Consider the following 21,719-nt stretch of genomic DNA (forward strand, 5'->3'; position numbering starts at 1 on the left):
TGGATATAGAAGATATCCAATAAACATCTGTGCCCAATAAATAAATAATCAATAAATAAATGTAGCCCTGGGTCAGTCCTTTACTCTCTCGACCATTTCAATTACCTCATCTTCAAATGGGTAGGGATATTAAACTGAATGGTCTTTGAGTTCCCTTTGCAAAAAATAAAAATAAAAATAAAATAAAGTCGAAAAGCACCCCAACCTAGCATTGCAGTTCCCTGTGTCCCACCAACTGATTGTCTACCTTGAGGGCTAGGTCCAGACCCAGAGGCAGATGGGCTGAGGCCCCTGAGGGCCAGGGAACAACACTGGGGCCACCACGTGGAATGAGGGTGTCCTCCCATGAAGGACAGATCCCATTCCCCTGTACGTCATGATGAATGCTTGTGCACCTTTCTACTCCCATTTCTCAGATGGGAAAACGGAGGCTGAGGTGAAAAGTGCAGGCCCAAGGTCACGAAGCTTGGGGCCCTGGGTGTCCTGGCCTGCGCAACCTGCCTGCTCTACGTGAAGCCCGCACCTCGGGCCAGCAAATGAGGCGTCTCTCACCTTTCTGGGTTGTAACCGCTTTCTCCCCTACACGCAAGGCTTCCGGGGTGGGGTCCAGGTGGGCTTAGGCTTGGGCCTACACCTCAGAGACGGGACCGCGGGGGGTATTACCCATCTTTGAGATTCCCTGTCCTCATTTCACAGCAGGGGAAACAGGCTCTGAGAGCAAGGACTCGGCCAAGGTCGCAAGCGCCAGCGCGGCGGGAGGGGAACCCAAGCTTGGGTCCGCCAGACTGGGGTTCTCGGGGGCGGAGGCAGCGCCCGCCGGTGCCAGGCGCTGCCGGCGGCGCCGCGGGTGCCGCGGGGGCGGGGTCAGCGGAGGGCGGGGCGCCGGGCACCGCGGCCGCCAACGCTGCCGCCGCCACCGCGCTCGAGCTCGAGCTCCGCGCACTCCCTGTGCGGCCGCCGAGCCGAGCGGACGCCCTCGGGGCCGCGCCGCAGCCCTCTGCGCTCCCCCCTATCATGCCCGGGGCCCGGGCCCGGGCCGCCCAAGCAGCCAGGACACCATGCCCGAGGGCGGCGGAGGAGACAGCGGGGAGGTGCCCGCGTTCATCCCGGACGGCGAGCCGCTGCGGGAGGAGGTACGGCCGCTGTGTGTTGGGGGACCGGAGCCGGGGCTGGAACAGGGTGAGGGGGACAAGGGAAGGGGCCAACCCCAGGACAGGAGCCGAGGAGGGAAGTCCCCAAACCCCTGTTGCCAATGACGTCATTAGGGTAGCCGGCGCCCTGCGAGGCTAGGGGCTCGCGTGGGGGTCGGGGTGGGGCGGCTGCAAAGGGAGGAGGGGGCGATTCCAACCCCGGGCGCCCCTTCTTCCCGCCCCCCGCCCTCCTGTGACGTCAGCGCCCGGCTCCTGCGCGCCCTCCTTCCGCAGCGCTGCCCCTCACCCCCAAGGCCCCGGGGTCAGGCCCCCGGCCCAGCCCAGCGGCTCACGAGGTGCCCGGGCGGCGCCTGCAATGCAGCAGCGGTGGCCGGGACTTGGGGGAGGGAGCGGAGGGAGGAGGGGAAAGAGGAAAGGGGGAGGCCTCCGGTTCCCCTTTTCCCTCTCCCCGTGCTGAGGCCACAGGGCCCATCCTGCTGGCTGGGACTCCCAGGGTGGCCCCTCCTCAGCCCTAGCCAGGAAGAGGGTCCGCAGGGGCCTGGAGCCCCGTGTGGGGTGCTGGGGTGATAGGTGGTGAGTGGCTCTGTGTGTTTGCGCGGCTGTGGTGCGCCTGCGGGCGTGTGAATGTTAGTCCGCGCCCCTCACACCTCGGGTGAGCTAAAGTCGGGTGACGGCGGGGGCCTTGGCTTGAGCGATGCGGTCATGCGTGCATGTGTTCCGTCGTGGGTGGGTTTCTTCTGCGGAGTCTAGGGTGGGTGCCAGGTGGCAGTAGGGGTGGGGTTGGGGGTTGCGCACTGTGGTCAGGTGAGGGTCTGGCGTGTAGCCGGGCCTCCGTCGGTGTGTCATTGGTATTTGCGTGTGTGTCCTGTGGTGGGCGGGTCTGGGTGGGGTGTGTGCCTGTGTGCGTGGGCGAGCGCGTGCGCCTGGGCACCACGTTCCGGTTTGAGGGGTTGTGCCCCGGGCACTGGGGAGGGTCTGGTGCCTGGGATGAACAGGCAGCGCGCACGTCTGTGGCTGGTGGGGCTGTGACAAACACGGTGGGGGTGTGGAGGTGTGGGTGCGTGCATCCGACTGGCCCTGCGGGTCGTGGTGGCGATGTGTACCTGTGGTGGGCGACTGGCGGGGTAGGACAGGCCACCCTGGGCTGGGCGGGGCGGAGGGGGGGGGGCGTTTCCTCTCCTCTTGGGTCCCAGAGTTTGGAGACGTGGCCCCTTGACTCCACCTCTGCCGTCTCCACCAGGCCACCTCTCCCTTCTCTTTCTTTTTCCCCTCCTTTCCCCACCCCCTCCCCACTTCTGTCTCCACAGGCCCCCTGGAGGTGAGGTGGGGGCTGGGCGGGCAGCCCCGCCTGGGAAGGCAGGCCAAACCCTCTGGGCCCGGGAGTGGCCCCTGCTGCCCAGCAGCTGTGTTCCACCCCCTCGGTCTCGGCGCAGATGGGGAATGGAGGGATGGAGGACGGGGGACGCGCTCCATCTGCTCCCCCCAGACTCACACCTCCTCCGTTCCCAGCTCTTCCTCTTTCTCACTTAAGAGCTTCTCCCGAGTCTCCAAGTTGGAACCAAAGGACCAGAGGGAGTCTCAGGGAAACAGTAATAATATTTATTCCCGTGGCCAGACCCTGGGCTGAGATCGCCACGCGGACGATCTCATCGAATCCTCACAAACGCCCCAGTTTACAGATGAGGAGACCGAGGTCCAGAGAGGGACCTGCCCGAGTCATACGGTCAGTGGTGGAGCCGGCACTGCCTCCTGAGCAGTGGGGCTCTAAAGCGCATGCTCTTCCCCCTCAGGACCGCTGCCGCCCTGGCCTCCCGTGCCAACAGGGTGCCAACAGGTCCAGGAACCGGGGCCCAGCGAGGGCAGGAATGTGGCCACGGCCACACAGCAAGTTAAGGGTAGAGCTGGGACCGGCGCTCGGTTTTCTCAGTGGCCAGTCGCGTCCTTTCTTCTCTTGGCAGAGATGGGTCTGTCTTGTCCCTAGGTGCCCCTGGCGGAGATGATGGGGCACAGTAGAGGACAGGCTCGGGGCAGATGGGCCCGAGTTGGACTCCTGCGGCTCCACGGCGAGTTAGAGCTAGCAGGGTGAGGCACGGAGCAGGGGGCTCGCTCCCTCGGAGCCTCGGTTTCCTCCTCCGTGGAGTGGGGAGCGTCGCCCCGCCTCCCTCGCGGGGCTTCGGCCGAGGGCCAGGCGCGGCGGCCGGCCGAGGCCCCCGTCCTGACCCGCGCCTCTCCTCTCTCCGCCCCGCAGCAGCGGCCCTTGAAACAGTCCCTGGGAAGCTCCCTGTGCCGCGAGTCGCACTGGAAGTGCCTGCTGCTCACCCTGCTCATCCATGCCTGTGGCGCCGTGGTGGCCTGGTGTCGCCTGGCCACGGTGCCGCGGCTGGTCCTGGGGCCCGAGGCGGCTCTGGCCCGCGGGGCCGGGGGCCCGCCGCCCACCTACCCGGCCAGCCCTTGCTCTGACGGCTACCTATACATCCCGCTGGCCTTCGTGTCCCTCCTCTACCTCCTCTACCTGGCCGAGTGCTGGCACTGCCACGTGCGGTCGTGCCAGGCGCCGCGCACCGACGCCAACACCGTGCTCGCCCTGATCCGCCGGCTGCAGCAGGCGCCGCCCTGCGTCTGGTGGAAGGCCACCAGCTACCACTACGTGCGGCGCACCCGCCAGATCACCCGCTACCGGAACGGCGACGCCTACACCACCACGCAGGTCTACCACGAGCGGGCGGACAGCCGCACGGCCCGCGGCGAGTTTGACTACTCGGCCCACGGCGTCCGCGACGTCTCCAAGGAGCTCGTGGGCCTGGCCGACCACGCGGCCACGCGGCTGCGCTTCACCAAGTGCTTCAGCTTCGGCAGCGCCGAGGCCGAGGCCTCGTACCTCACCCAGAGGGCCCGCTTCTTCAGCGCCAACGAGGGCCTGGACGACTACCTGGAGGCCCGCGAGGGCATGCACCTGAAGGACGTGGACTTCCGCGAGTCCCTCATGGTCTTCGCGGACCCCCGCAGCCCGCCCTGGTACGCCCGCGCCTGGGTCTTCTGGCTGGTGTCCGCGGCCACGCTGTCCTGGCCGCTGCGCGTCGTGGCGGCCTACGGCACGGCCCACGTGCACTACCAGGTGGAGAAGCTCTTTGGCGCCGGCTCGCCCCCGCCCGGGGCCGTGCCCAGCGGGCCCCCGCTCTCCCGCGTGGCCACGGTGGACTTCACCGAGCTCGAGTGGCACATCTGCTCCAACCGGCAGCTGGTGCCCAGCTACTCGGAGGCCGTGGTCATGGGCGCCGGCGCCTACCTCCGCGGCTGCCAGCGCTGCCGGCGCTCCCTCAGCAGCAACTCGCTGCCCCCCGCCCGGCCCAGCGGGCCCCGCCTGCCTTTCAGCCGCAGCCGGCTCTCCCTGGGAGCCGGGGGCCGGGCCACCCCGGGGGTCTTCCGGAGCCTGAGCGGGGGGCCGCTGGGGCGCCGGGCAGAGGACACGGAGCCCCTGGAAAGCCCACCGTGTTACGAGGACGCCCTTTACTTCCCGGTGCTCATCGTCCACGGCGACGGCGGCTGCCAGGGGGACGGGCAGGGTGCGCTCTGAGACCCGCGCGGTCCCCGGAGCGGCCTCCTCCCCGCCGTCCCACCGTGGGCTCCGACGCCCGAGCGGTCGTTGTCCAAGACGGGAGGGAAAACAGACCAGCGCACGAGGGGTGGGGGTGGGGCCAGGCCCTTAAACAGACTGAAGGACCGGAGGGCGCGGCCGAAGTTGAGTCTCTGAACTGTCCCAGCATGGCTCCCGCCCCCCACCCCCCCCCACGGCCACGTTCCACCCCTGCACTGTCTGGTGATCTGGCTTAGGGCCCTCTCGGGCAGGGCCGGGGGGCGAGTTTCCAGAGAGCCTGAGATGGGGGACGAGTCCTGGGGACAGCTGTTGCATACAGCGCAGGGCCGCCTCTGGGCTCCGCCCTACGTGGCCGAGGCGCCCTGGGAGCCCTTGGGCGACCCAGAAGCACAAATTGGTGGTTTGGGGCCATGCCCAGTTGGGCTGGCCTCCACGAACCGGAGGAGCTGGCCGTGGGGCCGCACCGTAGCCTTGGCCCCACTACTGGCCCGAAGTCCCCCTCCTCCTGCCCTGACAAGCCCTTCGCTGCCTGCCCTCTGGTCTCCGCTGAGGGCCGGTCCCTGATCACACTCCGCAGCACAGCCCCTCTACTGGGAGCCCGGTTCTTAGAGCACAGCCCCGTCCCCCCCCCCCCGAGCCCCGAGTTTTTCCCTGGTACACCCTCCCCCCACCTCCAGCTCCCCTGTGACCCGGGGTTCCTTCTCAGGGCCCTACCTTAAGCCCACATCCCCTGGTCTCGGCCCCTGTCCCTCACGAAGTCCACATCTGCCTCTGCCAGCCACGCGCACACACCCCGGGCTTGGCCCTCCCACTGCCCCCACCCCCGACTTCTCTGCTCTTCACCTTCCTGATGACCCACGGGGCCCCGGGCCACGGGGCATCCGAGGGACCACGGCCTTGGCCACAGCCTCTTGGACGATGCACCTGCTCGGCCATGGAGGCGCCTGCCTCTCCCATCAGTGGGGCCTGGCCCAGGAGACACCGTCCCTCCTCCAGGGAGGAGAGAGAAGTCCCTTCCCTTCCAAATGGGGTTTCCACCCCCTCTGAGGGGCCGGTGGGGGGAGGGGGGCGAGGAGGCAGAGAAGATGCAGATAAAATAAAAGGTATGAAATGGAAGGTCTTCTCACGTGCGTTCCTGAGCGGTGGGTCCAAGGCCACTACCGGCACAACGGGCTACCCCGGGTCAGCGATGCAATGCTCTCGGTCGTGGAAGGGGACACAGGGTCGGACTCCGGTGTTCCCAGGAGCAAGGTAAGCCGAGAGGGAACCCCCTGCCCAGCCTAGGGCCTGAGACTCAGGTTTGAGTCGCTGCAGCTGACTCCAACCGACCGGCACCCGGGGCACTTCTAAGGCGGTGTCCAAGCGGTCCCCCTTCTAGCCCGGGGCCGGGGGGTGGGGGGTGGGTGGGTCTTCATTCTGCCGCTGGGCCTGCTGGGGACTAAGGGACTGGTGACTGCTCCCCAAAGTGGGGGTGGGGGGGAAGAGCCACGATCTGTGGTGCGAATTCAGTTCCCCTGATGGCTGTCAGCGTTAGTGGTTCAGGGGAACGGGCACCGAGATGTTGGAGGACACAAGGTGGGAGACAGCCAGCCCCCAGTCGGCGCGTGGGATCTGAAGGCCAAGAGGAAGGTCAAAGCAAGGGCCTCCCTCACGCCCGGAAGTGGCATCTTCGCACGTATGCCTGTGCCGGGGGTGCACCGGGCCGAGGGGCAAATGTGGGTGGGATCCACTGTGGGCCACCCCTCAAGCCCTGACGTGGATCTGCGTCCACCTGGAGAAAGGCACCCTTTTCTGATTTGTGCAGAGGCACCATAAGGACTCACGGTGGCCCTAGAAGGGGGCCGAGCATGGGCGCGATTCCCCTGGGCGGAGACAGGGCAGGGTGTGTTCCGGGCCATGGGAGCTGCATTCCCAAAGGCACGGGGGCAGGGCATGAAGCGTGAAGAGGGGTGGAAGCAGACTGCCCTGGGAGAGTTGGCTGAGGCCTTCGGTACCAACCCCCAGGACTCATCTGAAAGCTGGAGCAAACTGGAGCCTCCAAGGTGGTTGAGCAGGTAAGCGACAAGGTCAGGCCCACATGCTAGCATCTTAGGCAGAGTCCAGCTGCTGGCTGGCCGGGGGTGGGGGGAGTCGTTCAGGTCTTTGTCCAGAACCCGCTTGAAGAAACTCCATGGTGCCCAAACATTTGAGGAAGCCGCATGGGCAGCGTGTGTGTGGGCGGGGGCGGGGGGGTGGTTACTGGCTCCAGCTCCTTCCCGTGGAGATTGCGTCTTCCACCGTCCTCTGTCCACGGCCACCAGCGACCTGCTAGCCGTGATCTACTCTCCTCTCCTCCTCAGCAGCAGAACCCCAGTTTTACTTCCGATGGCAGTGAGCCCAGCTGAAAGGCCACATTTCCAGCCTCCCTGGCACATACAATGTGACTGCGTGACTGAATTTTAGGATTGGAGATGTAAGGAGAAGGTGTTGGAAAGGATTTTTAAGAATGCTCCTTGAAATAGAAATAATCTTGGTGAAGGCTAGTTCTATCTCCTTGTTTCCTCCCGCATTCCGCCTGGGATGCAGATGTGATGGTTGGAACTCCAGCAGCAATGTTGGGCCAGGAGGTGACCTTGAGAATTAGAGCCATGTGGTGAGGACAGTAGAACAAGATAAAAGCCCCCGGGCTTCCCGTGACACCATAGGAGCTTCCTTGTGTCGCCTGCTTCCAGAGTCTCAACAGAAGGAGACATAAGCTTCTAGTTTGTTTAAGCTACTGGTTTTTTCCCTTGTTTCTATTACTGGCATCCTATGTTCATTATCTACTACTACATAACAAGTTATCCCCAAATTTAGTGCCTTAAAACATCAATAATCACTCTTATCGCTCCTGGTTTCTGTGGGTGAAGAATTCAGACGGAGAAAACAGGTACGGTTTCTCTCTGCTCTGGGACACTTAAGGGGCCTCTGCTGGAAGACTCTGAAGCCAGGGGTGGCTGTTAGAGCCAACACTGAGCCGGGAGAATTCTTAAAAGGAAAAGAATGTCTGAGGAAAGGGACAGAGCCTTGTTCCAAAAAGCTCATAGTCCTCTGCCTTTGCTCTCTGATTGAAACCTGACACAGCACGGCCAGAACAGAGCCCCCGATTTCCAACCTGCGCCCCAACCCTGCCCCTCTCTGTCTTTTCCATCTCGGTAAACTCTGCCGCCGTTCACCCAGTTGCTTACTCCAGACACCTGCATGGCAATCCTCTCCTTCTCCTCCTTCTTTTTTGTTATGTAACATCTCAGACATCGCAAAGGTAGAGACGTGGGTGCACGTGGGCTCTTTGTCCGCAGCGCCCAGCTCTCCAGCCGTCCCCTACCGTGACCGCTCCTACCCCATCCACGCACACGCACCCCCACTGGGTTATTTTGAACAAGATCTGCAGGCTGTATAGCATTTCATCCACGGACGCCTTCCTCACTTCCCCGCGTGAAAGATATCACCCAGGACTCTCCCTACACCAGCTCTCTAAGCAGCCCCCGGGTCTTCTCCATCTGAAGCCACCACCTTGCTTTGGGCCCCCAGGGACCCTCCCCCAGTGACTACCACAGACTCTATCAGGCGTCCGCTTCACCTCGTCCCTTCCGGCCCATGTAGCGTCATCTTGGAATGTTACTCAGATCACACCTCTACCTCACTCAAAATACACTGGTGCCTCCCACCAAACATCAAATATAGCCCAGGCTTCTGCCCCAGCCCTCGGACCCCTGTGGGCTCTGGCAGATGCCCCAAGCTCACCTGGAGCCTGATCCCCTTCCCTTACAAAGTCTCAGCCACGGTGGCCTTGTACCCGATCCTGGAACAACCTTCTTCCCTCAAGGTCTTGGCACACACTGTTCCCCCTCCTAGAGCACTGTTCCTTCCCCTAGTTCCCCCCTCGCTCCGCTCAACACTTAGGGCTCAGCCTGTGTGTGAGTCCTGACCGTCTAAATCCACCTCCCGCCAGCCCCACTGCTATCCTTCGCCTTGGCTCGCTGTGTGCAAGTTCATTATCCGTTTCTTCTGTGCGAACTAAGGTTCGGGGGGGGGGGGCAGGGCAAGGGGCACCTGAGTGGCTCAGTCAGCTGAGCATCCAAGTCTTGGTTTAGGCGCAGGTCATGATCTCACAGTTCATAGGTTCGAGCCCCGTGTTGGGCTCTGCACTGACGGTGTGGAGCCTGCTTGGGATCTTCTCTCTCCCTCTCTCTATCACTCCCCTGCTCAGGCTCGCTCGCCCTCTCTCAAAATACATAAGTAAGTAGGGGCGCCTGGGTGGCGCAGTCGGTTAAACGTCCGACTTCAACCAGGTCACGATCTCGCGGTCCGTGAGTTCGAGCCCCGCGTCAGGCTCTGGGCTGATGGCTTGGAGCCTGGAGCCTGTTTCCGATTCTGTGTCTCCCTCTCTCTCTGCCCCTCCCCCGTTCATGCTCTGTCTCTCTCTGTCCCAAAAATAAATAAAAACGTCGAAAAAAAATAAAAAAAATACATAAGTAAGTAAATAAATGGAGTCCCCCACTCCCTGACGAAAAAAAAAAAAGCTATGGGAGGCAGATGGTCACAGATGCAGATCTTTGAGTTGGACAAAGTGCCAATTCTGCCGCTACGACCTGGGTGATACCACACTTAAAACAGGGCTCCAATATAGTAAAGGCTCAGTAAATTTAGCGATAATCATCACTAGTACTATTCTTGTTATGAATCATCAACAGGCACTCCCTATCGCATAGACACGCGCTTCACCAGCTGCCAGTTCACGCAGTAGATGTCCAGTGAGCTTGGGCTAAGTGAATGATTCTTGAGCTCCTACTGAGACCTCCAACATCCCGGGGTTCCTGTGTCCCGAGGATGGAGCGGCGGAACCCCTTGGCCAGTGGCCCAGGCCAAAGGAGCTTCATGATCCCAGGAAGGCGAACGGGCCCAAGAAGGGCACCCAGGGAAACGTGGGCTGCGCTCCCCCCCCCCCCGCCCCCGCCCCGCCGTCCAGAGCAAACCACGAAGCCTTGTGTCTCCTTGATGCGGGCCCAGGACCCCTGGCCCCTCAGAGCTTCCCCCAGGTGGCTGGCCCCTGCATTTTTCACGAGTTTCATCTTCTCTCTGAAGTCACCCACGCTGCCGTCTATTCTCCGGGGCTCGTGAGTACGCAGTCATCGCCGAGGTGGCCAGGATGTATGTGGAAAGCGTAAGGAGCATCAGGCGTCCGGCCCCAAACTGGCCACGCCCCTCAGTCAGGGCCGGCAGCGAGCGCTGTTGTCCTGCTAGGTGAAGGCAAAGAGCTCCTACGAGTCCGATTCGAGAGACAGAAAGAAAAACAGGCTGGCCAACTTCACAAATGCACATCAAGGGCCGGAGGCGGTAGGACTCCAAAGGGGAGTACTCCTCTGCTCCAAAGAGAAGTTTCTATCCAGGGGCGCCTGGGCAGCTCACTGCTTGAGCATCTGACTTCAGCTCAGGTCGTGATCATGATCTCACGGTTCGGGTTCTTGGGTTCGAGCCCTGCTCTTCGCGCAGAGCCTGCTTCAGGTCTTCTGTCCCCCTCTCTCTCTGCCCCTCCCCTGCTCACGCTCTCTCAAAAGTAAATAAGCATTAAAAAAAAAAAAAGAGGGAAAAAAAAAGAGAGGAGTTTCTGTCCAGAATGTCAGCTGAGACCAAAAGCACCTGGTTTTCAGGAACCCATGGGTATATTCCAAAAGATAGGTGTGTTTTTCTTCTCTTTGCTATTTAAAAAACTTGTAAAGTGAAAGAGACCAAAATAAAAATACTGAATTCTTTCAGTAGAAGAATTTCACTGGATGTGTTATAAAAGCACCATATGTTACGAAAGACTACAACAGTATAAAGACTAACATTTTAATAAGCCTCCAAAACACCTAAGAAGTGAATATAGGATCCTTTAAAAATGCAAGCAGTGTGGACATTTATGAAGTTAGGGTCTCAGTTGCCCTCCTGAACTGCTTGCTTAGCTCAGTCTGTTTCCGGAGTCGAACCCGGAAAGCGACGGGCCGTGAGCGCTGGTACTCGCCGGGCAGTTTCTGTAAGGCCTCCAGCCGTGGGGCAGATGGAAACTCAAATCTCTGCCTTCAGCCTGGACCTCTGTCTTGAGTTCTGGCTTCCGGCATCCGGTTGCCTTCTTGAGACATCCACTCAGGTGACCTTCCAAGCCCTGGAGATGCAAAACTGACCGTGTCATTTATCTCCCCAGACCGGCTTCGTCTTTTTTTTTTTGTTCTTTTTTAATGTTTATTTTTTATTTTTAAGAGAGAGAGAGAGAGCGCGCGTGAGTGGGGGACGGGGAGGGGCAGAGAGAGAAGGGGACAGAGGATCGGCGAGCCTGATGTGGGCTTTTTTTTTTTTTTTTAATTTTTTTTTTCAACGTTTATTTACTTTTGGGACAGAGAGAGACAGAGCATGAACGGGGGAGGGGCAGAGAGAGAGGGAGACACAGAATCGGAAACAGGCTCCAGGCTCTGAGCCATCAGCCCAGAGCCCGACGCGGGGCTCGAACTCCCGGACCGCGAGATCGTGACCTGGCTGAAGTCGGATGCTTAACCGACTGCGCCACCCAGGCGCCCCCTGATGTGGGCTTTTAACCCAGATCGTGATCTGAGCCCAAGTCGGACGTTCTACCACCCGAGCCACCCAGGCGCTCCTGGCTTCTTCTCCCATGTCCCTGCCTCCATGAATAGCACCTTCCGGGAGCCAAAACCCTTCAGCCACCATTCCCCCCTTCACAGTCAGCCCGTCACGGAGTCCTGTCCATATCTGCTCGCCAACCACCCCCCAGTTTTGCTCTCTCCTCCTGTGCCAACCCTGCCTCTGCCTAGGTTCGCATCCCACCCCCTCCTGCCTGGGCAGTGCCCCAAGTGGTCCGCCATATGTATTCTTGCTGTTCTCCCTTGTGGCTTCTCCGTATCCCTGATCCCTTGCGGACTCTCTGATGCACAGTAGGGCTCTCAATAAATATTGGAAAAAAGAGCGAGTGGTTTATTATTTTAGTGGGCAGGGGGTTCCCGTGGCATCCACCTGACACTTCCCTCTGTGGTAGCTTTTATTCCCACGGGGATACTGCGCTTTGTATTGTGTCCAAGTGTCCCAAGTCACACACACAGGAACCAGGAAAATAGCCCTGGGTGAGTACTCTGTGAGACTGTCCCGCAGCGGGGCACCTACTAGGGCAGACAATAAAATCTATATAATGTTTATTATTTGTTTATTAGTGAAAGAAACTGCCACTTAAAAGTTGCCTGCTTGGGGCGCCTGGGTGGCTCGGTCGGTTAAGCGTCCGACTTCGGCTCAGGTCACGATCTCGCGGTCCGTGAGTTCGAGCCCCGCGTCGGGCTCTGGGCCGACAGCGCAGAGCCTCGAGCCTGCTTCGGATTCTGTGTCTCCCTCTCTGTCTCTGCACCTGCCTCGCTCACACTCTGTCTGTCTCTCTCTCTCAAAAATAAATCACTTAAAAAAAGGTGGCTGGCAACTTTCAAGCGGCAGGGTCTCTCCCGAATAAACAAACCAACGATAAAAAAAATAGATTTTTCTCTTCTGTCGCACTTACCGGATGCTCCACGACAGGACCTGCTCCCTGTGGCTAGTGGAATCTCACCCTGACCTAGAATTCTCTTCCTGGTCCCTAAGCGTGGTGGGCCAAACGGTGGCCCCAGGTAAATATGTCCACTCTCTAGTCTCTGACACCTGTGAACATGTTATCTTGCACAGAGAAAGGGGCTTCGCAGACGGGATTGAAGTTAAGGACCTTGAAGTGGAGAGGGGGTTATTGTGAGCTATCCAGGTGGAGACACATTTCAACCAGTCCTTCGGGGACTTCTTTGATCTCCTATTTTCAGCGGCCACAGAGAGTGGAGAATGACTGGAGACCGGGGAAGCGTCGGTCTGTGGGTTGGGCAGCTAATGGGTGGGATGGACTGCTCTTCCCATTCCTTCCTCTGAAAGTCTTGTAATTCTCTTCTCTGTAGCATTCCAAGGGAAGTCTGACCCTTCCAGTGAAGGCCAGTGCTAGGTCTAGGCTGGAGTGAGCCCTCCGGAAAAAGCCACCGCCAGATGTCTGTGTTAGAGCAAGAAAATCCACCTTCCCCCGAGAACGAGCCCCCCGCCCGCCCCCGCCGCCAAATTCCAGGTGTGCGTGTTCCTCATAGGCCTCCATCAGCCACGCTGGATGTGACATGGCCTTCCCAATCTGACTCTGCAAGGCACCCACGGGTCCCTATTCACCTGTCATCAGCCACCAGGGGCAAATCTGGCAGCGGAGTGGAGAAAGCGGGGAGGGGAAGGGTTATAGGCATCCCCAGTCCCAAACCTTCTTCCCAGTTCTCCCAGCGTACCTCCATCAGGATCCCGCTGTCTAACAAGGCCCTTCCTTTGATGTAGGACCTGCCACACTGCAGCAAACTCACAGGAAGCCCCAGAATATTATGAAACTTTGAAAGAAACACAGAGACACCAGACATCTGTCAGACAACTGGCAAACCGCTAGCTTGAGGCTGTTCACAGTTTCAACATTGGATCGCCCTGCGTTCCTTCGATGACATAATATCTTTGTGAATCTGGGGTTTTGGCAGCTGCCGGATCAAAAGCAAGTCCTATTGGGAAAGTCGATGCGTAACAGGAAATGAAGGTGACGATGTCCAATCTGATTCCAAGTTTTGAGAAGCTGTGCAGTGTCCAACAGGCACATACTTCACTAGCAAGCGATTGTGATTACTTAAGAATGAAAAGATTCTTGCATCCTTCGAAACTTTGTTTAATGTTTATTTATTTCTGAGAGACAGACAGAGAGAGAGAGCATGAGCAGGGGAGGGGCAGAGAGAGAGAGAGAGAGAGAGAGGGAGACAGAAACTGAAGCAGGCTCCAGGCTCCGAGCTGTCAGCACAGAGCCCGGCGAGGGGCTTGAACTCACGAACCACGAGATCATGACCTGAGCTGAAGTTGGTCGCTCAACCAACCGAGCCATCCAGGCGCCCCAGTTCTTGTATCTTTCAATGTGTGCATATTATTTTTTCAAATGACTGCTGAGTTATTAAAATACAAGTACCTCTTATATTGTTTGGACTTAACTATTAAATGAAACTGTTAGGCATTTAAAACAATTTTTTTAAGGACGCTTCACACCCAACGTGGGACTTGAACTCACCACCTTGAGATCCAGAGTCGCACGCTCCACCAACTGAGCCAGCCAGGTGCTCCTGTTAGAGGTTTTTTTTTTTTTTTTTTTTTTTTTTTTGTCGTTGTTGTTGTTTTGTTTTGGTTTTTGTTTCGGCCCCGGGTGTCATGAAAATCTCACTGAGGTACTCAGATACCGTGAACCCAGGGAGTTTAAGAGCCTCTGCCATGGGAATTTGATGGGTTTGGGACTTCAGTGTTTGCCGATTCAGCTCTCCTGTGATCAGTTTCTGGACCCTGTGTTCAGGGCTCTCTGGTGCGAGCCGAGGCAGACGGTGCTTCTTGTAGCAGGTTCGTGCAACCACCCTGAACTTGCTCACTGGCTTCCAGCAGGAAGCCTTGACGCTCCCCATAAAGAGTCCTTTTTCTCTCTGCCACATTAGTGTGGCTCTGGTTGACACTTTAGAATGCCCCTTTTTCCAGATGAGGAGCCAAACATCGAGCCACCAGAGACCCTGCCTCAGGTTCCCCAGCCCTCGCGTAGTGAAGCTGGAATCAAAGCAAGGCTGCCTGGTGCAGGGTGACTGCCCTCAGCGACTACTAGCTGACTCCCAGGAAGAACTAAATCCCCGAACTCACCAAAACCATGCTAAAGCATGGCCACCACCAGATGCCCTAAAACTGCACCACGACCTGACTCCGCCCCTCTTATCTGCATCCCACAAGGTCACAGACCTCAGAATCCTCTTCCAGAATCACAGCTGACCCTTCCGGGGTTAGGAAGACGTCACGAATCCCACCCCGCCCCCCACTACTGCCCCCAAATCACAGCACAATCAGCCCAAGAGGTTACACCTTGCAGCTTCTGGCTGAAAGCAAGTTCCCTCTGTCAAGGTCAATCCCGATGGGGCTTTTTCTGTAGACCTGCATCGTTGGGAACACCTCAGAGATATATGTGTGGTTTTCTTTATTCACAGAACTAGATTTCTGAAGTATGTCCGTATTCAAGTGGAGATCAAAGAAGCCCACCCGAAAGAATTGTGGACTGACAGTGAACTGTGGATTGAACAAAAGTTCTCCTTGAAAGGGCTGTTTTGAAGATTCCGATTCTGACTTTGGAGGAGCTAAGATGATTGGCAGTGGAAGGAATCACGTAGAATGCCCTAAGTAAAAACGTATTGACTTAAAAAAAAAAAGCAAGTCCCCTGAGAGGTGGAAATTTTCTAATCAGAGACACGGCTGTCACTGTGGTCTGGCTCAGCTCCAGGGGTGAAGATCACAGAATCTCCTGGGGTTCAAACCTCCACTTACTAACTTGGTCAAATGGGGCGGTGGCTTAACACGAGGCACACAGGCTGAAGTGCCTTCGGCCCCCTCGTCCGTCAATCACGGTGAGAATGGCACTCACTGCATGGGGGTTGTTACGGGCCTCAAATGGGTGAAGACATTTAAAGCCCTTAGAATAGGACTAGGCATATAATAGCTGCTGCAAGCTCTCATTATTATTTTCACTATGATTTGCCACCAAACGTTACTCCCATTCATAGCGGCCAGGGCACCTGCGTTGGGATCTCATCTGGAAAGCATCTTATTCTCCAGGCTTTGGGTTGGTTGGGGGGTCGCTCCACCAAATGCCTAACGCAGGCTGTCTAGCTGGGTGTTGGTACCTACTGGAATCCGGTAGGTGTTAGTTCTGCCCCTCTTTAACCGCGGCTCCCCAGTCTGTCCCAACAACCTTTGAAAAACAGTTCATTGAGCCCCTGGCACTGACTCCTGGAGCCCCGGTCTAGTGCGGGAGTGAGCAAGGGAATATTTTCAAATGTAGTGATGAGCGCTGAGATCAATCCTGCTCCAAAAACTGTGACTCTCAGCTTCTACATGAGGGTCTCTGAGCCCGAACCCACTCCCTCCTGCCAAATGCACACCCCTGAGGAACGTGTCCACAGTTTGGAGGGCTAGCTGGGGGAGGGGAGCACCCAACATTAACAATTTAGGTGACAGTTTGTGCTTTTACCCCTGGGAAACAGGATTCGTCCATAAAGAACAGCTAAAGTCCCACCAGCCACTGCAAAGACTGGCAGGGGCCGCCTCTGCTCACAGAGGCCTCCTTGGGGGTCTTCCAAATATGATGGAGGACACGTGAGTGGATCTGCTATTTTGCCGGTCTGGGGGCAAATATTTGCCAAGGCGGCCAGTATTTGAATAACACAAACACGTAATAAATACTTTAAGGAAGTATTTATTGAACCCCAGTGTGCTTTGGGAGAGGGGCCGGGCTTCCCGGTGCCTGCAAGTCCCGGCGCTGAAAGCAGGTGGCGCCAAAGGCCCATTCATCGACGCCATCCACCGGACTCTCGACCTCGTCTCGGAGCTCCCCCCAGAGAACCTGCAATCTAGACGACCGCAAGCCGTGAGTAGGGAAGGAGAGGGTGCCAGGGCTAGGTTCAGGGGCATCCTGGTCAGGGACAGGAGTTCGGATCCACTAGTCTGAGCATACTCAGAAGGCGAGTCCTGGGCCCCGGAGTCCCGAGAAGGTGGAACGTGTTGGTGGGCGTGGCTATGCATTCACAGTAGGTGGAGCCTGAGAGAAATCGGGGCTACGCTCTCTGTGTGGGCGGTACTTGTGCTCAGAGCCCCCAACAGGGGGCGCTCTGGGTGGGCGGGACTTAAGGGATCTTCAGGGATGGGGTTTGTGAGTATTCTTAGTGGGCGGACCCGAAGACTCTGTAGGTGGGCCGTTATCTCAGTGAGAAGTAAGGGTGTTAGCAGCTGTATGTGGGCGGAGCTTTCCCCAGTGAGATGGTCCTGGGCACCGCCCCTATCATTTCAAACTCTGCGAGGGGCGGGGCTTATAGCTGGGGGCGGAGCCCGACGAGGCTCTTAAGGGCAACGCGTAACCACGGGAAGGCGGAATTTGCAGGTCTCCTGGACTTGGGGGAAGTCTCTGCGGGATGTTCTGCACTGCTGAACTGGGTCTCAAGCTCCGAAGAGGGGCGGGGCTTGTGGTTCAGTCGGGTTGGGCACGCTACGCGGCGTGAGGAGAGAGTGTAAACTCTTGGTGGAGTTTATACTTCCTGAAAGCAGGAACTCATTAAGAACTGCCCGTCTGCCCAGGCCGCCCTGAGAAGGTGGGGCTTATGGTCCTGGTGGGCGGGGCCATCGTTACTGCTTCGGCCGGGGCGGAGCGGATAGAGCAGAGGGGCGGGGCAATAGTTCTTCGAGAATCTCTGAGCTGGCAGGGGGAGAGGCTTGTGGCTTTGGTGGGCGGGGCCTCTGAAGAGCTCCCGCAGAGAGGGTGCTGTGACAGCAGTGGGTGGGCGTGGCTCGTAACTAGGAGGGACCTATCTGATAGTGCCGGGGTCTGTAGGCAGGAGAGTTTCGCGCCTGATTGAGGCGGGGTCTGAGAGTCAGCGGGCGGAGCCTACGACACAGCTCCGGGTCTGGGCGGAGCCCGGGCTCGGCGCAGGCGGGGGTTCTGCCCTGGGAGGCAGTCTGTTTAGGCCCGCACGCAGCTCCGCATCTGTTGCTCATTACGGGATGACAAAGAGCCGGCTCTGGGCCCCCTTCCCCACTCCCATCCCCTCCCTCCGACAGCAGTGCATTTAACTCCTTCCTGCCTTTGGGGCGCTCTGGATCCCCTGCGCAGGGTCACGGGAGGGAGCTCCAGTCTGTCCCATCCTGGCAGGCTTTGTCACCCCCTAGAATGCGCCCACATCTCCTTCTCAGACCCGGGCCTCTGGACCACCCCGCGACCTCACTCTCCTGCATCGAATCTCTCCAGCGGAGTCTCGGAGGTTAAAAACTCGGGCAGGATCTGGCGGGGGCGTCTGGTTTGAGTTAGGGGAACTTGAGAACGGGGACCGGGGGCGGTGCGTAGCGTTCCCTCCACCCCCTCCACGGCCCCCGGTTCGTCCCCAGTTATGGCCCCTCCTCTACTGGTCCCCTGGGGCCCGGCCCAGGCCCAGGCCCAGGCCCTGGGGCCAGAGGGTGGCATAGGGCACCCCTCCTCTCCTGTCTGGGTGGTCGTGGTGGTTCTGCTCTGTCCTAATTAGAGGCCCCTTAGAGACTGCAACTGAAAAATTACAGAGGCAGTGGGAACCGGCGCCTCCCTGGCCCAGGTCCCGCCTCTCCGGGTCCCTAAGGCAGTGAGCCCAGGATGATGGAGTTTGCCAGGTTCCCCCAGGCTTTGACTATCCCATTCTGGATTCATGGGACACCTCAGCATGGAGCAACTTGCACAAGCTCTGGTCTCCTGGGTTCTCTCTGTCCCAGCACCACCCACATGGAGAAGGGCAAAATGTGACCCAAGACTGGAAGGTCTTACTCAGAAGCCTCCAAGGGAGCTGGATATGGGATATCTCTCCCAGGTTCTGTGCTCTCCCCATCTCGGCCTGCTAGGCAGACTCCCACCTACTCCCCAGAGCAGGGAGGAAGGGCACCTTCAGAACACCCCTAAACCAAGGGAATGGTAGCACCCCTGAGTGACCCTGGGCCCCGGCCACCAACTTCTGGGCAGCCTGTGGGCACAGAATAGGAGCTACCAGAAGACAGAAACTCACCCACTAGACTCCCTTCACTCCCCAGAATCACCAGACCCAGAGTTTACCTTTGACTCCTAAATCCCAGTTTGGCTCCAGTTCAGCAGAAGCCTTCATTCTAGAATTCTCCCCCATATTCAGCCTCACTTTCTTGGAGTTTTGGTTAAAAAAAAAAAAAAAAAAAGGAACAAATATGAAACTCTCTCCATGCCAAACCTCCCGCTCCTGGGCTCGCTGTGTGACTGTAGGCAAGGCTCTGCCCTCTCTGGGCTCCTGTTTACCTGAGAATCTCTGAAGCATACTCTCCCTCAGGGGGGTCTTACCTTATTTCCTTGGGCCCAGACAAGCTGAAGTCCTCCCAGACCCTCCCCTCAGACATCAATGGGGGTCAGGAACTTTGGGTGAGGTTGGCACCCCATTTATTGGAGAAGACCCCAGCACCCACCCCCTGAGGTCCTGGGGGCCTCGGCGTCTCCTCAGTCTTGAGTGCTGGGCCAGGGAGCAGAGTCCCCAAGAGTCAAGTCTGGTAGCTGACTGACAGAGGAGCCTGGCTGGGTCCGGGGTGGGGGCAGGAAGCCCTCTGTCCAGCTGGGCAGCTCCCATGAGTCCCTGGTGCAGCCTGGGCCATGTGTCCAACGCACGCCCCTTCCCCCCACCCCGCAGAGGGGGGGCTGCGCCCCATCACACGCTGGTTCTGCAGGTCTGCACCCCCGTGAGGCTGCCCCGGTGGGGCACTGGTTCTGTTGGGCCCTTGCTCCCAGCGTGGGTGACCCAGCGATAGCAGTCGGTAACTCGCTTGTTGGGTGCGTGGGGGCCGCAGCGGGTGCAGTACACGATGCCCAGTGCGAGTAGGACCACCAAGAAGACGCACGTTGGAACGAGGAGAGCCACCAGCAGCCACCGGTCATCCCTCCGGCTGTGGCCTGCCAGACTGGCCTCCCCTGGGGCTGTCGGGGCTGCCGTGGGGGCTGCTGAGGGCAGCCATGGGGCCAGCTTGCGGTCATGGGCACCTTCCCTTGGGACTTGTGGGGGTTTGGAATGGGGGCGTGTAGGGCTGGTGAGCGAAGTCTGGTTAGGGGGATGCTGAGGGGGCTCTGAGGTGAGGGTAGTGCGGAGGGCTGGGGGCCGGGTGGCAGCAGGTACAGGAACTTGATGGGCAGGGGGCACAGGGGATCTGGAGGTAGTGGTCACAGGGGGCTGGACCGTCGAGGCAATGGGGAGGTGAGTGGCCTGGGCTTTAAGGACTGGGACATCTGGGGAGACAAGGGATTGATGGGTGCTGGAAGTCGTGACCAGAGGGGTGTGGCTGGCAAGGATTTGAGGCAAATGAGTGGTGGTCTGAGTGTCAGTGACATGGGTGTCCGGAAACACAGGGGACTGGTGGGCAGGGGACAGTTCAGGGTATCTGGCTGAGATGATGGGGGGCCGGTGGGCGGGGGGTCGTGCTGGGTGAGTGGCAGAGATAATGGGGGGCCGGTAGGCAGAGGGAAGATCTGGACGGCTGGCTGAGATCATGGGGAACTGGTGGTCAGGAGGCAAAGCTGGGTGCCTGGCAGGGATCATGGGGGGCTGAGGGGCCAGGGGCGGGCGGGTGGCAGAGATGACGGGGGGTCGGTGGGCAGAAGGCAGTGTGGGGCGTGTGGCAGAGACCAACACAGGCCGGGTGACGGAGAGCACCGAGGAGTGGTAGGGGCCTCTGGGGGCACTCAGTGGGGGTGGCCAGGTGGGGTCCAGGTAGGGCATCCGATGCTCTCCCTCCTCTGGGAAACTAGGTCTGTAGGCCAGGCCGAAGTCAGGTGGCTGCGTGGCCTCCATCCATGGGATCCCAGGCACCTCTGTCCAGCCACCGTCAAAGGTCTCCCAGGCCTCGTGTTCATCCTCTTCGTCCTCCCCGTCGTCCAGCAACTCGTCCCCTAGGTCCTGGGAAGCCTGAGCGCCCGTGGCCCCCGCAGGGCTGCAGCTGATGCCATCGGCCTCAAGCTCGTGGCCCTCGCTGCAGTAGCACTCGAAGCCACCAACGTAGTTGACGCACATCTGCTGGCACACGCCGGCGATCTGGCACTCGTCCGTGTCCATGCAGCGGTGCGGCTCATCCTCGGCCGGCCGGAAACCCAGGCGACAGTGGCAGCTATAGCCCTGCGGCCCACCGGGCTCACACTGCTGCTCACACGGGGCGTGGGCACAGGGGTCCTCGCAGCTTCGCCCGTCGGCTGCCAGCCGGAAGCCCTCGGCGCAGCGGCAGGACACGCGACCATCCACCTCCTCCACACACTCGTGCTCGCAGCCCCCGTTGTCCGGGCCGCAGCCGGTCCCTGGGCACAAGGGCCCGGCCCGAGACCAGCCCACGCGGCCCTCGGGCTGCTTCACGCACAGCAGGGAGGCCTCTCTGCCAGCCTGGCAGGGCACAGCAGCTACGGAGCCGAAGGGCAGCCACTCAAAGTCGGTGGAGACCAGGTGGAAGGGCGTGGTGTAGACCGCAGGGCCCGCCTGGCCCGCCTCATCTGGCAACGCGGGGCAGGAGCCCTCGAAGCCGAACTGGCACAGGTAGCCGTCGACGGCCAGCGTGCACGAGCCCTCGAGCCAGCGATGCTCTCCACTGGCCTCAAGGGCCGCGCAGCGCTGGGCCGGGCAGGGCCCCCCCGTGGCTGGCTGGGCCCAGTTGGTGAAGGCCGTGTCCTGGTCTCCCGTGGTCCACGTGAAGCCGCGCAGCGGGCGCTGCGGTTGGCACTGCCGGGCCTGCCGCTGCAGGCCGATCCACAGCAGCCGGCTGGCCGGGCCGGGCCCCACCAGGCTGTCCACACGCTGGGCCTCCTCGGGGGTCCGCGGCGTGGCCAGGTCGCCCCCCAGCTCGCGGCAGGCCCGCCAGGCCTCCAGGAAGGTGCGGCGCCGCGGGAAGAGCGCGTAGCAGCTGCCGGGGCCGCAGATGGCCCGGGGCTCGGCCGCCCAGGGGGCCTGGCCCAGCGTGGGCACCGCGGCCGCCCAGGCCAGCAGCAGGCGCAGCAGCATCGCGACGCCCCCCGACTGGCCCGAGCCCCGGCCCGCGGACGCTCTTGACAGGGGGTGGGACCGGGGCCTCTGGCGGGCGGGCCGGGGGCGGTCCTGGGCCGGGCTCAGGCCTTGTAAGGAGTGGGCTGGGGCCGCTGCCAGCTCCCTGCTCCCGCTCCCTCGGGGCCGCCCGAGCAGGAAGCGGTCGGGCGGGGGGCAGAGGTGGGGGGTGCTGGAGGGTGGGGGCGGGGGGAGGTGCAGCTCGTGGACCGGGAGTCGAGGAGAGGGGGAGATGCCTGCCCAGCGGGCCGAAAGACCCTCAGAAAACCCCAGCGC

The 21,719-nt window shown here is 60.0% G+C and overlaps 2 protein-coding genes and 1 non-coding gene across 3 annotated transcripts; 1 reads left to right on the forward strand and 2 right to left on the reverse strand.

Annotated features, from left to right (window-relative positions):
• Nucleotides 1–891: 891 nt before the first annotated feature.
• On the forward strand, nt 892–5,862 carry TMEM151A (transmembrane protein 151A). Its single transcript, XM_023240081.2, has 2 exons — nt 892–1,133; nt 3,400–5,862. Exons 1-2 carry the CDS (start codon nt 1,059–1,061, stop codon nt 4,723–4,725), a joined length of 1,401 nt encoding a protein of 466 aa, XP_023095849.1. The 5' UTR covers nt 892–1,058; the 3' UTR covers nt 4,726–5,862.
• An 8,004-nt stretch (nt 5,863–13,866) lies between these two features.
• Nucleotides 13,867–13,939, reverse strand: TRNAQ-CUG. The gene has a single exon. It is a non-coding gene; the product is annotated as a tRNA-Gln (tRNA).
• A 4,861-nt stretch (nt 13,940–18,800) lies between these two features.
• On the reverse strand, nt 18,801–21,434 carry CD248 (CD248 molecule). The gene has a single exon (XM_003993667.5). It carries the CDS (start codon nt 21,402–21,404, stop codon nt 19,080–19,082), a length of 2,325 nt encoding a protein of 774 aa, XP_003993716.3. The 5' UTR covers nt 21,405–21,434; the 3' UTR covers nt 18,801–19,079.
• Nucleotides 21,435–21,719: the final 285 nt, after the last annotated feature.

The sequence above is a fragment of the Felis catus genome, chromosome D1 (genome assembly GCF_018350175.1).
Source record: "Felis catus isolate Fca126 chromosome D1, F.catus_Fca126_mat1.0, whole genome shotgun sequence".
Taxonomy (NCBI): Eukaryota; Metazoa; Chordata; class Mammalia; order Carnivora; family Felidae; genus Felis; species Felis catus.

What these genes read in the sequence shown, in the direction of transcription:
- TMEM151A (XM_023240081.2), top strand. Translation starts at nt 1,059, where the DNA reads ATGCCCGAGGGCGGCGGAGGAGACAGCGGGGAGGTGCCCGCGTTCATC. An exon ending in GCGAGCCGCTGCGGGAGGAG is followed by an intron (nt 1,134 to 3,399) that starts GTACGGCCGCTG and finishes TCCGCCCCGCAG; the next exon opens with CAGCGGCCCTTGAAACAGTC.
- CD248 (XM_003993667.5), bottom strand. Translation starts at nt 21,404, where the DNA reads ATGCTGCTGCGCCTGCTGCTGGCCTGGGCGGCCGCGGTGCCCACGCTG.